This window comes from Triticum urartu, chromosome 6 (assembly GCF_003073215.2).
Source record: "Triticum urartu cultivar G1812 chromosome 6, Tu2.1, whole genome shotgun sequence".
Lineage (NCBI taxonomy): Eukaryota > Viridiplantae > Streptophyta > Magnoliopsida > Poales > Poaceae > Triticum > Triticum urartu.
In genome coordinates, this window is record NC_053027.1 from 561965681 (window position 1) to 561980645 (window position 14965).

The 14965-nt window shown below is 46.2% G+C and overlaps 1 protein-coding gene across 1 annotated transcript; it reads right to left on the reverse strand.

Moving 5' to 3' along the window:
• Nucleotides 1-9672: 9672 nt before the first annotated feature.
• On the reverse strand, nt 9673-13815 carry LOC125515431 (disease resistance protein PIK6-NP-like). Its single transcript, XM_048680898.1, has 3 exons — nt 12861-13815; nt 10121-12217; nt 9673-10040 (listed from the first exon to the last, which is right to left on the reverse strand). Exons 1-2 carry the CDS (start codon nt 13676-13678, stop codon nt 10168-10170), a joined length of 2868 nt encoding a protein of 955 aa, XP_048536855.1. The 5' UTR covers nt 13679-13815; the 3' UTR covers nt 9673-10040; nt 10121-10167.
• Between the last annotated feature and the right edge of the window lie 1150 nt (nt 13816-14965).

Here is a 14965-nt window from a genome sequence, read left to right on the forward strand (position 1 = left end):
TTTGCCCATGCTAAGTTACAGACTGCCCGATCAAGGCGCTCACGTATTTCGCCTCTCCTCCAAGTGAACATGTCCCCAAAATAGCCTAGATCTTCCAGCCCACAATCTGTTAGGCATTCACGGAACTCTCTCATCATACCTAGTGGTCTAGCTACACCACCCTCTTTTTCTGAAGGGTATAAAATTTCATTAAAATCCCCCAAAACCACCCAAGGATGGTTGCTCTTATTATGTAGATTGCGAATGTCATCCCAAGATAGATGGCGTTCATTCCATTTCGGGTGACCATAGAAGCCCGTGAACCGCCACTGAACCACATTCTCATACATAAAAACAATATCAATAAAATGGGGCGAGACATAGTTCAACTCAATTTTATTGGACTCATAATAAAACAAAGCGAGGCCACCGGCCTTACCATCACTTTCCGCTACAAACATAGAATCAAAACCTAATAAGCGACGAAGCTCATCGGCTTTACAATTTTTTTTGAGGGAAAAGAGTAAAACAAATACAGTTTACTCTTGGCATGACAAGGTGTCAGCCATCATCACGTCCATCAGATCATCAGGGACTTGCGCCACCATCTGCATATCCTCGCCACTTCTTTCACGCGCTGCCAGCCCGTGAGCTAGTTTGTTCCTGATTCGCTTAGAATGGACAATCTGAACAGCCTGAAACTTCAGGAACTCCATCTTAATATCACATAACGCAGGGAACCAGGCTGACCTGCATATAGAGCCAGGTTGCAGCTCACATGCGAGGACGGAGCAGTCAGTTTCAGCAATCAGAGGCCCCCTGCAGAAAACAGACAGAGCCTGCAGACCCGCCAAAAGAGCTCGAGCTTCTGCTTCCTCTACGCCGGAACAGCAATCGGTCCTCTTAGACAGCGAAAATATAACAGCTCCCTTATGATCCCGAGCAACCGCCCCAACATAGGAATTGCTACTGCTGGATAAGAAGGACGCATCCGAATTCAGCTTAACTGTACCCGCCGGAGGGGCAGTCCAGTGGACAGAATCTGCGATGACGGTCGCACCCGAGCCAGGTAGAACAAGAGAATGTCCTTCGCCGGCCAAAATTTGGGGCGTTTGCCGCCAGACTTCTTCGCCATTCATAGTATCAGAAGTGGTACTGCCACTGATCAACTCCATTTGAAGCTGCTGTAGGAACAGAACAGAGCGGGCAATGAACTCCTTTCCTTCGTTATGAACGCAATCATCTCTAAGAAACCAGCACCGCCAAAGAAGTAAAAGGACTTTCGACCTAGTCTCAGAATTGCAAGGGAGAAGAAGGTTTTGCAACCAATCCACACCGGTGTACACAAAGAGTTTTTCACTTGGGAGGTCCCAGATCCCTCTCATTTCATTTCTCAGGGCCTTACTCTTAGTGCATGAAACGACGGCATGGAATTCATCCTCTTCATCATTACCACAGATGTTACAAGTGCTATGAACTTCAAGTGTGCGTTTCCACTTGTTCTTCTTTGTAGGCAAGGTATTAGTGGCCACCCTCCACCCAAAGATCTTAATTTTCTCTAGCAGCTTTGCTTTCCAAATAATGTCCCAAATTCTTCGGTCGTTGGCATTGTTTGTAGAGCTGGATGCCGACAGGCAGGCTTCATACTTGATGGAATAAGCCAGTCTGTATGCGCTGCGAACCGTAAAGTTTCCAGATTTTTCATAGTGCCAAGCTAGAGTGTCCTCAGCGTCAGAAGCTGGTAACTTAATACTGCATATAGCTTCAGCATCAAAAGGGTAGAACACCTGATGGATCAGTTCCTTGTTCCAGCCACTACCATCTGGCTGCATTAATTGGTTAACCCATCGAAGTCTGGAGCGACGGATGAAGGTAGCAGGTTTGAGACCTTCGTCCCGCAGGATCCAGTTGTCTCGTTGGATGTTCACTTTCCTGCCGTTACCAATCCTCCAAACAAGGCCTGCTTTGAGAAGATCCAGACCATGCTCAATGCCCCGCCAGACAGGAGATGCGTCTGAAGCAAACACCGTATCTACCAAATCACCGTGCGGATAGTACTTAGATTTCAGAACTCTCGCGCATAGACAATCAGGTCTATGAATCAGTCTCCAAGCTTGTTTAGCAAGAAGGGCTTGGTTGAACAGAGACATATCTTTGAACCCAATGCATCCACCTCTTTTTGGTCTTATCATACGGTCCCATGGCATCCAGTGCACTTTCCGGTGACCATTCTCATCCCCCCACCAAAAATCCCGAATCAGTTTTTCGTATTTGTCACAGAAGCTTTGGGTCAATTTGAACACTCCCATACAGTAGGTAGAGAGGGCCTGAAGGACAGATTTAACTAAGACCTCTTTTGCCGCATGGGACATAAACCTCTCAGACCAATCTGTACATCTCTTGACGAACCTTTCCATAATCGGTTGGAACACAGCCTCCTTCATTCTCCCTTCTGGAGTGGGCAGACCAAGGTATTTGCTCTCAAAGGTGTGTGAATTTATCTCTAGCTCAGATTTAATATTCTGTTGGGTCACAGCCGGGCACATTTCGCTAAAAAGAAAGGAGCATTTGTTGTTGCTGAGCAGTTGTCCCGACCCCTTCTGAAACTCATCAAGGATACGCCTCATATTAACCGCCTCCTCTCTGCATGCCTTGAAAAAGAGGAGGCTGTCATCGGCGAACAGGAGGTTGGAGATTCCGGGGCTACCCCTAGCAATCTTCAGAGGGGTAATTCTTCCTTGTCGAATCTCTTCATTCAGCAGGCTAGTAAGGCCCTCCGCCACGAAAAGGAACAGGTACGGGCTCAACGGATCTCCCTGCCGGAGGCCTCTCGTCGGGAGAAACATCTCAAGCAGTTCCCCATTGTATTTAACTGAATACCTCACGGATTTCACACAAGTCATCACCCAACAAACCCATCTGTGGTCAAAACCGAGCTTCAGCAAGGTCTTTTCCATGAATCCCCAGTCTACCCTATCATAAGCTTTTGCCAAATCCAATTTGAGGGCGCAATGCGTATTGGTAGGGTTTTTGCTGTGATGGATTTTGTGAAACCATTCAAAGGCAATAGTGGCGCTGTCTGTTATCAAACGCCCTGTGATAAAAGCGCTTTGAGTCTCTGAGATAATCTTGTCCAACAAAGGCCGCAAGCGATTGACCATGCACTTTGATATTACCTTGTATATCACATTACATAGACTTATGGGCCTGTAGTCCTTAAGGTACTCGGGGTTATTGCTTTTTGGGATAAGCACTATGACAGTATCGTTGATCCCCTCCGGCATGACCCCCTCCTTGAAGAACTTCAGGACCGCACTCACCACGTCCATCTTGACCGTGTTCCAATTTCTTTGGAAGAATCTGGCCGGGAAACCATCAGGACCAGGAGCTTTCAGAGGACCTATTTGAAATAGCGCATCACTGGCCTCCTTCTCAGAAAACTCCTTTAACAAGGACTGGTTCATTTCATCCGTAACTCTTACATTTAGGCCGTCCACAATGACACTGGGATCGACTCCTTCTTCTTTGGTATATAGCTGTTTGAAAAATCTCGTCGCCATCTTCTGTAGTTTGGCACGCTCTTCCACCCAATTCCCATTCTCATCCTTTAATTTGCTGATTGTGTTTTTCTTACGTCTCCACGTAGCCTTCCGCTGAAAATACTTGGTATTTTTGTCCCCCTCCCGCAGCCATAAAGCTCTTGAACGTTGCCTCCACATCATCTCTTCCCGGTGGAGCATTTCGTCCAGATTCTTGCAAACAGATTTAATCTCCCTGTCCCTAGCAGCTGAAGCTGGAAGCATCCACAACTTATCCAACTGATTCCTCAACATGGCAGTTTGCTTTATAATGGAGCCAAAATTCTTTTTGGCCCAAGAATTTAAAGACTGTTGCAGCTCCGACAGTTTTTTACCAAATTCGCAGAGATCACCAGCAATCCCCTTGTCATCCCAAGAGTTCACTATTGTATCTGTTAGTGATTCCATCCTCTCCCACATGTACTCATACCGGAACCCTTTCTTTATTGGTCTCCACTCTTTCCTCAAACCAAACCTGAGAAGCAAAGGGAGGTGGTCAGATCTGGAAGTACAAATGTGCTCAATAGAAGCTCCCAGAAACATAGAGCTCCATCTATGATCAGCCACTCCCCGGTCTAATCTTGCTTTCACATTATCCACTCCTTTCTGCTTGTTATCATAAGTCCATTTGGGACCTTTAAAACCGAGATCTATCAAGCTGCAATCAGCAAGAACTTCTCTGAAGTTGGCCATGTTCCTTTCACTTCTGGTGGTTTTTGAGAAGTGCTCATGTTGCCATGATGTTTCATTGAAGTCACCGATCATGAGCCAAGGCTTGTCTGTCAAGGGTTTGATCCTCCTTAGGAGATCCCACATATGGTGTCTCTCGCTAGACTTAGGTTCTCCATAGATAAAAGTACCCCTCCATTGCTAAGCATGGGGATTGAGTCGAATCAACACATCAATGTACCGCGGGCCAACAGCGAGTTTCTTTATTTCAACTTGCTCATCATAGAAGAGAGCTATACCTGCACCTTTTCCATTCCCGACATGGGAAATGCAGTGCTTGAGACCTAGTCTCGAACACAATTTATTTACATAATTCTCGCACTTTCTAGTTTCCGAGATAAAGACTAGAGATGGACGATACGTGCGCACTAAGCACACAAGCTCTTGAACTGTCCGGGGCTGCCCGAGGCCCCGGCAGTTCCAACTTATGACCGTCATGGCACCTGGTGGGTGCTAGCCATCGCACCCACCAGAGGACCGGGAGCCCCAGGCCCGGTTGCTTCCTGTCCGCCATCTATGCCGGCTTTACAATTATTCAAATGGGATTCAGAAAGGAAAATTAAATCTGCCCTTGTACGCTTCTGTAGATCCAGAAGCTCACGAACTGCCGTGTTGGAGAGCATACCACGGCAGTTCCAGCCTAGGATTTTCATTTGGCCCGGCGGTCCTCCTCTTCGGAGGCCGCCGATGTGCCAATCTCATCTTTGTCTTCGCCAACTGATTCCCCACCTCGCCCCGCGTACTCTTCCTCCCTCTCATCAGTCTCCTTTGCAACATGTGTAACCCCGCCCTCCTCATCCTCAACAGCTACAACTCTACCCGTGCACACCCGTTTGGATGAGACGTTTACATCACCATATAAGATGCACTCATAATTATCCATCTCTTTCTCAAAAGAAAACTCTAAGTCACTGCCCGTTGGACAAGCCCCAAAAGAATGCCCCCCTTTTTTCCCTAGCACTTGTTTGCGAGCATCCTCAGCTCTGTTTGGGCCCCGTCTCTTTTTTTCTTTCTTTTTTGAACTGCCAGGCATAGGTTTTTTTGCTGCATTGAATTTAAAGGGTAGAGCATTATTCTCTGTATCACCCCCGGCTGTAGCGATTCTCGCCGCAACAGCGCTAGACAGCGCCTCCAACACCCCCGGCTGAAAAAGAAGCTCGCCAGCATCAACTCCATGCGGTTGGGTTATTTTGGGCTTCACCTGTGCGTGAGTAGTCATGGCCAAGTGACCTGCATGTGTGCTTTGGGCATGTACAGGATCATAACAAAGTTGACTTTGGTCAACCTCCGCATTCTGGCGCGACTCCAGCATGGTCACGCGGCCTTGGACCTCCTGGCCCCGTCCGCCAGGATCAGCTAGCGTGCCCGCCTGGTCCTCCTGACCAAGCGGCGCACCCGCCGGGGTAGGCGCCACAGTCCCCTGAGTCCGGCCCTCCTGGCCGGTGTTCGTCTTGACGAAAGTAGTGGCCCCCTTATCGGAGACCGTGAGCCCGCTCACGGCAGTGGCCACCTTGACGACGTCTGTGGCCTTGGCGATGTTGTTGTTGACGATGCTTGTAGTCGAGTTGTTGCCGCCGCGAACGTAGTTCCCGAAGAGGAGACCCCTCCTGCTAGCACCTTGGCTCTTCCAGTAGGGCTCAACACTAAGGTTTCTTGGAAAACAAACTACTCTCTGCTCTCTTGGAATTTTACAAAACCTCTCTGAAGTATGACCAACTATCCCACAGCACTCACAGTACAAAGGTAGTTTCTCATACTTTACATCATATTTAAAGATCTTTGAACTACCTAAAGGGGTAATCTCTACAGAGCATTTCAGAGGCTCATGCAACAATATCTTCACCCGCACACGTAGATATTTCTCAACAATTACATGGTTACTGTGCGAAACCTCTAGCACCTCTCCCAATTGATCCTCGAGAGACCACCCTACGCTCTCCGTCTTAAACTCGAACGGGAGATCGCGTACCTGGACCCATATGGTCATGACGCCAAGATCGACCTCCGCCGGGTCGCCCTTGCCGTCGAACTCGGCGAAGATGAGGCCGTCCCGCTTGAAGTGCCATGGCTGCGCCTTAAGCACAAACCGACGGTCACTCTCAGCGGTGAAATTGAGGATGAACCTCCCGTCGTCGCTGGCCACCTCCTGGATGGTGACCACACCCTGGTTCTTCCAAGCCGTGCTCCGGAGGTCGTCAAGTATGACCCTCGGGTTGACCTGGAAAGGGGACAGGAGGCGTCCCACCACCAGGAGTCCGCTGACGGCCTTGCGGGCAGCCTCCATGTCAATGACAAGAGGCCGGCGAAGAGAGGAACCATCTTGGACAATGGCCGGCGACGAGCCCCCCCCCCCCATGGCGTCCATCACCCTCCTGGAACCCACTCCACTCACATGTTTCTTCCCCACCGCACTACTCACATTCTCTCCCTGACCCGCCATGGAACACTTCACTAGGCCGCCACAAGGAATGGAAGGAAAACAAGTGATTCTGCAATGGTGAGGAGCCTGAAGAAAGACAACCTCTCCCGTGCCCACAAATATAGCAAGCCATGGTCCCTTCCATACAGCCTCGAAATTAAATTTGATACAATTAACCATGAATAAAATGCCATAAAAGGGCAGTTTCCTAATAACTACAGCACAAACAGCTCCCCCTCCCCCCGATGATCCACGAATGGAAGGATCTGGGATCAAAATCGGCTCCTCCTTCAAATCCCGCTGACATCTCATACTGACAACCGGAATGAAAGGATGACCTGCTAAATCTACAGAACTATCCTTTGCAACCCGAGCATAATTGATAGTCTTAATAAAAAAGGAAATGGAAACACCATAATTACGCCGTTTCCAAGTAATAGCAGCGGAATTTTCTCTATTGCCTTTACAGGAATTAAATTCCAGTATTTCCAAAGGTAAAATCGGTGACATGGACGATCCCCATTGATTCCTCTCTCTACTATCCAATCCAGAAGAAGGATCCACCAATTGATTAGGAAACAAATACAAATCCTGCGCTATCACCATATTTTCCCCCAAAACACGGTCCGCTAAATCCGCGGATGTCATGGCGCAATTGGTCCCGATCGAACCTTCCCCATATGGAACAGAGGGGATCTCACCTGCTAAATTACGGATCAAATCCATCGCTCTTTCCCTTGAATGCTGCAGGCACCGCTCCCGGTTCTTCGCCCGCCTGAAAATACGCCTTGATCTCATCCGAAGCTCCTTCCAATCCTGCCCGCTGAAGAGGCCCCCTACGAGGCCGGCTCCAGGAAGGGGGGGCTCCTTTTCCGGCGGGACCGCCGGCGCCGAGGCCGCCATCTACTCACTCACTCTGGATCTCCGTCGCCGCCAGATCGCCTGGACGATCGCGGGAGCCCCCGAGGGTTTTTTTTCCTCAGCAAAACTTGTACTGCCATGATAGAAGAGGAATAGATTGAAAGTTTTCTCGCCAAAAAAAAAACGGAAGCCACTGAAGGACACGGGGAGCCGACCGGTAGCACGCGTTCGTAACCAGCGACACTGTCGCGTTAGCACAACCTCGTGGAGATCATATACCACTCCAGCCTCCAGGGAATTCGGCTCTCGCAAGCACTTCATGGTGTGCAGCTGTGCGCGGCGCTGCAGTGCGACAACTTCAAGTACCACTCCCCGGAGTACGCGGTGTCGCCACCACCCCTGCCAGTGGCGGACGACACGCTGCTCGCCTACGGCGGCAGGGTGTTGTACTGGATGAGCGACCCACCAGCAGGCTGTTGTATTCCTACGTCCCGCAGCCGTTCTACCAGACAAGACGGAGGACAACAACATGAACACCAGAGCATGCGCGCAGCAACAGCGACCGGCGCCCATGTCCGAGCGGCCGGAGCCACCGGACCTTGTCATCCCAATCCGCATGCCCCATGGCCAACCGGGTTTTCGCGCCCGCGTCAGAGGTCAAACTTGGACATGGCAGCAACTACCGCCATGTTTCCTTCTCCAACAGCCAGATCTAGAAGGAAGGAGTGACACCGGAGAAATATAAATTCCAAATCTGCTTTATTGAGACCGTAACTACAACTAATCTATACAAGAGACATGAAACTCCGCCCAACTCAACTCCGGCGGTCGCGGGAAGAGAGGGGAGGAGCCAACAGCGTGAAAATTGGGAGGGATTCTAGAAGAATCTGTTTCGCCAGCGAAGGAGAAACCTCCAGAGACCCGGCGGTTGGCTCGGCACAACACATCTCAGTCCCAATCTCAGCCTTAGAGTATAGATCGAACGGTACATATGGCCCAAAGGCAGACACACCATCACCACCAACTCATCTCTACTCTTATAAAAAACTGAGTTGGTGATGATGGTGTGCCTGCCATCCTGCAATATAGACCGTCCGATCTATATCTGACGGATAGAAAGCAAACTATGGCAATTTTGCAAAAAGATACTCGCACCCTTCTCCACATTTGCAGATAAGGCCTTCCCTCGTTCATTTTTGTCTCCCACAAAATAAACAACTCGTATAAATGCATCTTGATGTTCCCTGCAACTTACGGGCCTCTTGCTAGTATTTTTATAGGAGTAGAGACAAGGGCGACCTGAAGACTCATTTGTCCACATTTCTATCTGTGGTATTGGACGCCTTCGAAAATCTGAAGTAGTCCATATCTTCGCAAGGTTTCGTTCCTTCTCACTTACTTCCGTAGATTCTGTTCAAGACTTAATAATCTTCCATTTTCCTGTCAACACAGCTACTGAATCCCAATAGGAATAGCTCATAGAAGCTTAAAATCTGGCAAGATATCCCTCCCAGTTCTGTCTTGCAACCGTCCAGGACTTGCAAACCATGAACGAACAATAGCATCCAGACATTGTGCTAGAATTTTCAAAGGAGTCTGAAACTCAATAACCTGTTCTGAACCTCACGTGTTCACGGCAAGTTCAGTAGCACAACTCGACATTTCTATGAATTCATTCAATGGAATTCCAACGATACATACACTTGGGGTTATATCATAGCATAACCTTTGCATCTCAACTCGGACCGTTGACTGTACTGTACTGCACCCCGTGCGTGCATGTGCATCCCTAACTCCTGAGCTCAACTGGCCCTGCATCTTCTTCCGTAGCACACCTCTGAACTCTGAAGCACGCCACTCACTCACACATGATGAAATACCAGGAATGGCAGCAGCAGAGCATGGGAATGGCTGACTGTTGCGATGTTTCTCATGCTATCACTCACTCAGTTCCATCACAAGTGAAACCACTGCCAAGTGCCGAATAGATGCCGTGGTGGATACTGGATAGGATCAGAGACTTCCCGCTGAATCATTTTTCCTAGCTACTCCTACTGTACATCCCAAATCCCACACCCCGTTTACATCTCTCAGACTGAAACCAGATGGGTGCAGCAGTTCACGCTACAGTAGTTACATAGGATTGATAAAACAATACTGTACAACAACCTGACGGCATATATCTCTCAACCCGGCTGTCTCCACTTAACCGAAGTACTACTTGAGTACACACACAACAGCGAGAACTTAATCGATCCTTACTAACAATAGTAATCAACGCAAAAAAAAACAAACAAACACTGGATACAAGATTCACTGAAAACCAACTAGTACCATGCAGCAAAGCAACGAACACCACTTCTTCTGTGACACCTTTATTTTTGAGCTAACACACGCGTATGTGTTCCTGTCTGAAAGTCAACGTGCATCACCACAGCATTCCAATCACGCGTTTGCATTCACTACAAGATCCCCTGAAAATGTGTCACAACTGGGCGTGAGAAAGGTTGCCTACAGAAAGTGTTGTAAGAAATTTCTGATTGCGATTAAATACCTCTTGCATTGGTAGTCAAATGTCATGATATAACAGTTCCCTGACAGCTAGCTCTCTTCGTCGTCAGTGTAGTTCTCCTCCTCGTCCAAGTTATAAATTATACCAGCCATTCGGTCCCTGATAGATAACCTGGGATGATTGGGATGGCTACTTGCCTCGTTCCTTATAGCGGCATATGCAGCTGAGCTGCTTTTGGAAGATATGTCGACATCATTGCAAAGGGTAACTTCAGCATCTCTCAGACATGGGAGGTGGCCAAGACCCAAGTAGAACCCATTGGCTTCTGCCACTGAAACAAAAAACGGCAGTTCCAACTTCTCCAGCATTGGCAGTGCCCCTTCTTCAAACGTCAAGTAAACTGCACTTGCACAACCGTAAGCACGAATAAGGTAGAATTCCTTCAAACATGGGAATGCAACGCCTTGTACTGTAAGCCTTTCTTTTTGGATAGTTTTGAATGATAACTTCAGACAAAGCAAGGCAGGCATCTCTCCGAGTATCCGCAGATCCTCCTGTGTTACTTCAATCAAATTAAGGTCCAGGTATGCAAGACTGGTGAGTGCTGGTACAATCCACTTTGGCATCTTTGGTAAATAGTAGTCAGTGGTCATCCGAAACATTTGGAGGTTATATGGCAGAGGGGACAATGAATCTAAGAACCGGAGGGGTGTTGAATCAGGAGAGTATATCCATAAAGACTGAAGTTTGCAGGTGCCGAGCTTGCATAGTGAGGAGAGAAACATCTCTTCATGCCTCTTGTATTCCTGAGATCCTCGACCGTCCAACTGTATATGGAGTTCTTTCAAACCAGTCAGATTCCTTAGTTCCTCGACTGCACCTAATGAACTCATGATAATATTAAAGCCCGAGATCGCCTGTAAATTCTTCATATTTCCAATCCCATCTGGTATCTTTGTTTTACCGTAAGGACTGCCGGCCGGGGAATATCTTACAATGAGTAGATGTTGCAACTTAACAAGCTGAATAATCCCAGTGGGCAATTCTTCTATATGTGTATTTCTAAGATCTAGCGTCTCTAGACCATAAAGCCTCACAACTCCTGATGGTAGCTTCACCATGTCGGTGCCCCTAAAGCTCAGGTACTTCAGCTGGAATAGTTTATCTATGCCATTCATATCATACTCATGCAGATTCTGACAATCTTGAAATTCCAGGACACGCAAAACTTCAAAACGAACAAGCCCAGGCAAGTGTTTGATGCAAGTTGAAGCCATCACTGTTAGAGATCGTACATGGCTTAGTTCTTCATTTGCCAATATAGATGCAAGCTCTAGGTCAATATTCTGGACTGATAGTCGTCGAATAAGATCATCACACTTTGCCAAATTAGGTTGACTGTGGCCTACCAAAGAGATGAAATTATTTTCAACAGATTTTGAAATAAGGAACTCAAGCATTATATCATGGACTTTACAAGCACGAGCCTTTCCATCATAGCCAACTTCCACCGGTTGGACCATACTTTTGTTTATTAGCTCATAGAAATGGTTCTCGGCAACCTCTTGTTTGCTTTGTCCACACTCTTCAGAGATAAAGCCTTCTGCTATCCATCGCCTCACTAAAATATCTCTTTCAATCACATAATCCTCAGGATATATACATAGATATAACAAGCAGGTCTTCAGATTAGGTGGAAGGTCATTGTAGCTAAGGGATAGTATACTATTCATTCCTTCTAAGCTTCCGTTTTTGTCCAATGCAGAACCAATGGACCTTCCAACTCTCTCCCACTCATCTTTGACCACGGGTCTGTTTGCCAATAAACTTGATATGCTAATAATTGCCAATGGGAGGCCTCCACATTTCTTCAGTATTTTATTTGAAATTTGTTTTAGCATATCAGGGCAACGGTCCTCGGAACCAAATATTCTTTTGAAAAACAATCTTTTGGAGTGGAGATCACTCAGGGCTTCCATTTCATACATGCGACCATTACCACCTTGACAGCATGATCTTGCTACATCAACATTGCGTGTAGTAGCAATAATTCTGCTACAAAAATCATTCTCTGGGAAAGCATACTTAATAGCATCCCATGCTAATATGGACCATATATCATCAATAACGATAAGATACCTGAAAAAGAGCTCAAATATAGAACATAACAATACCAATATCATTTATAAGGAATTCAAGCATAATACACACAGAAAAAACACTACAAACTCCAAGGGGATGGTAATAAAAAAATGAAAAATCAAAATAAACCAAGATACTCTAAGCATCATGTAAGCTGCAAGTAATCAACAAGTTATTTAAGGTCCACTATGTGCTTATTACATATGTTGCCATGTGTACTTTGCTTACTTAACCGAGACTTCGGACATAGATGCAACACCAAACTAACCAACTTAAGTTTTAAAAAAATCTCACTTTAAGAATGTTTGCCCATGTTCATACACACGTCATTTCAAATACTTGTTTGATTATTTCTGTCCATAACACTTGTTTGAATATGTAATGTGTGTGGTGCCATACTTAGAAGTCAATTTTAATATCGTATACTCATGTGTCAACAACCTACATGTATGTTATTCATGCTTTAAAGGTCGAGGATAAATATTTTGAATCGTTTGAGTATATCACTAATCTTTAACCTCTATACATATTTGTTTACAATTTGATTCTATGTCACTGCAGTATAGTCAGGGTTGTACTAAAAAACTTAAAAAAATGTGGTGATGATGGTGGGGGGGGGGGGGGGGGGTGTTGAAATTACCTCTTATCTTTTAGGAGCTCTTTTAGTTTCGCAATACATATCGTTTCATCCCAGATGTCGATTCCTTTCACAAAATCTTCCTTGCAAGGCAATTGGGAGATCAAATCCATCATAATTTTCTTTACATTAGGCTTTTGTGAGACAGAGACAAAAGCTTGACAATCAAAATGCCCTTGGATCTTGCGGTAGACCTCCCTTGCCAGTGTCGTTTTTCCGAAACCACCAAAGCCAACAATGGACAAAACCTTGCGATGCTTTGTGAAGCTATTTTCATCTTTCAGCATCCAACTAGCAAGATCATCTCTTGGACCATCAATGCCCACGAGGTGTGCTTCATCAACAAAAAGAGCAGACAAGCGGGGATCCACAACTAAATGTTCAAAGGGAATATCATCTAGCTTGTAACTACTCTTCAACTCTTTTACCTCCTTGAGACGAATTTTCAGATCGTCGATCTGGTTGGCAATTCCATGACGAGAGCCTAACGTCTTGAGCCGGCGAGCAGTCTTGCGGAAGAACTCCTTGAAGCCACCCTGGTGCTGGCCATCATTACCGAGCTGGTGGATGAACTTGTCAATGACATCCTCGATGTCATAGGTCAGCTCCCTCACGAGTGATATCCAATCCTTCACCTGGACATCGGGATCTTGCAGCATCGTGTACTTGCGGACGGCGCCATGCATGCCAGTCAGCTCAGCTTTGAGTGACCGGATCTCACGGCGGACGCCTTTGAGGCGGGCACACTCGCCTTCAAGCAAACCGCCGAGTTTCCCCAGCAGGGGACCTAACACGGCCTGCGAAACACTCACCACCTCCATTGCTTTCTCTATTCCTCTCGGTTTGTGCTTGGTGTGTGTGCTCAGAGTGGATAGAAGAGGACCGAATAATGGGGTACGCACTAGCTGCAAGATTCTTATGGAGTGTTTGCTTTACTTCAGCCTAACCATGACGATCGATAGCTGAGGGTAAACAGTTGACAACATCCTGTCTGGGTCACAGCTCCGTAGGCCTTGTCGGGTAAACAGGAAAAAGATTAAACACAATGGCCTTCTCTCACACATTCTCACCTCCTGTCATATCATAACTTTTGGAGAAAGCAGACGGAGGGAAATGGAGTAATTAAGCGAGCTCTCCTATTGATCATATTTGTTCATATTTAAAACGTGCACTGGTCATTTCCTTTTCAAAAAAAGGAGGTTTAACCCTGGTCTCTGCATCATCCCGTGCACACTACCAGGTTTATTTAGCTCTTTTTCAAATTGAACAACACGCAATTCATGGCCGCAGATTTGAGAACTAGTTACCTTCAGTTTTACATGGTAAGAGCAACTCTAGCCAATCTCCTAAATATTTAGAGGAGTAAACGGTTAAGTATCCTTTAGAGGACTATCCCCAATACTTAAGAGTAGTAAACTTTTTTTTATCAAATTCATTAAATTTTCGGGTACCGCAATAGACTTCACTACTTCATTATTTTATTAAATGACATATCGGTTACATACTTCATAAATTCTTCGCTAAGAGAACCGATCAAACCACAAGAAAATCACACTTTAATAGAAATCCAACTTCTATAATTGCTTCCACTAGTTGGATTAATAATTTCTCTATGTCTTCATTGCCTACATTGTTATTTTTCTCTATTGGCTTCTCGAGCTTGCACACTTCTTTTCTCTCCGTCTTCACACAATATAGGAGTGAAGGCATTTTTTTTACTCGGGCAAGTGAGCAGCCGAGTAAATATAGGAGTTCGCGGTGCAGAGGAGTATAATTTTTTTCTCCTCCTCTGCATGGTGGAGCTAAGAATCTCAATGAGGACGATCCGAGCTGATAAAGCCACAAGCAGCACGAAGCATCAAGAAAAGTCAGAAAGATTAGAGCAATGGAAAGTTATTCCGATCGAGAGCATATGCATATATCCGTTGGCAAGTTGGAAAATGATGTATTGATGGGTAGCACTCGTGATTTTTATTGAAGACATGCACGGTCATGCAATTATTGGCAAGCTGCTCTTTGGTCTATAGGAAACAATATACTTTCTCCAGTGCTTTATACTTCCCATATAAAATTTGTTTGAAGTCAAACTTCGTAAATCTCAACTAAAT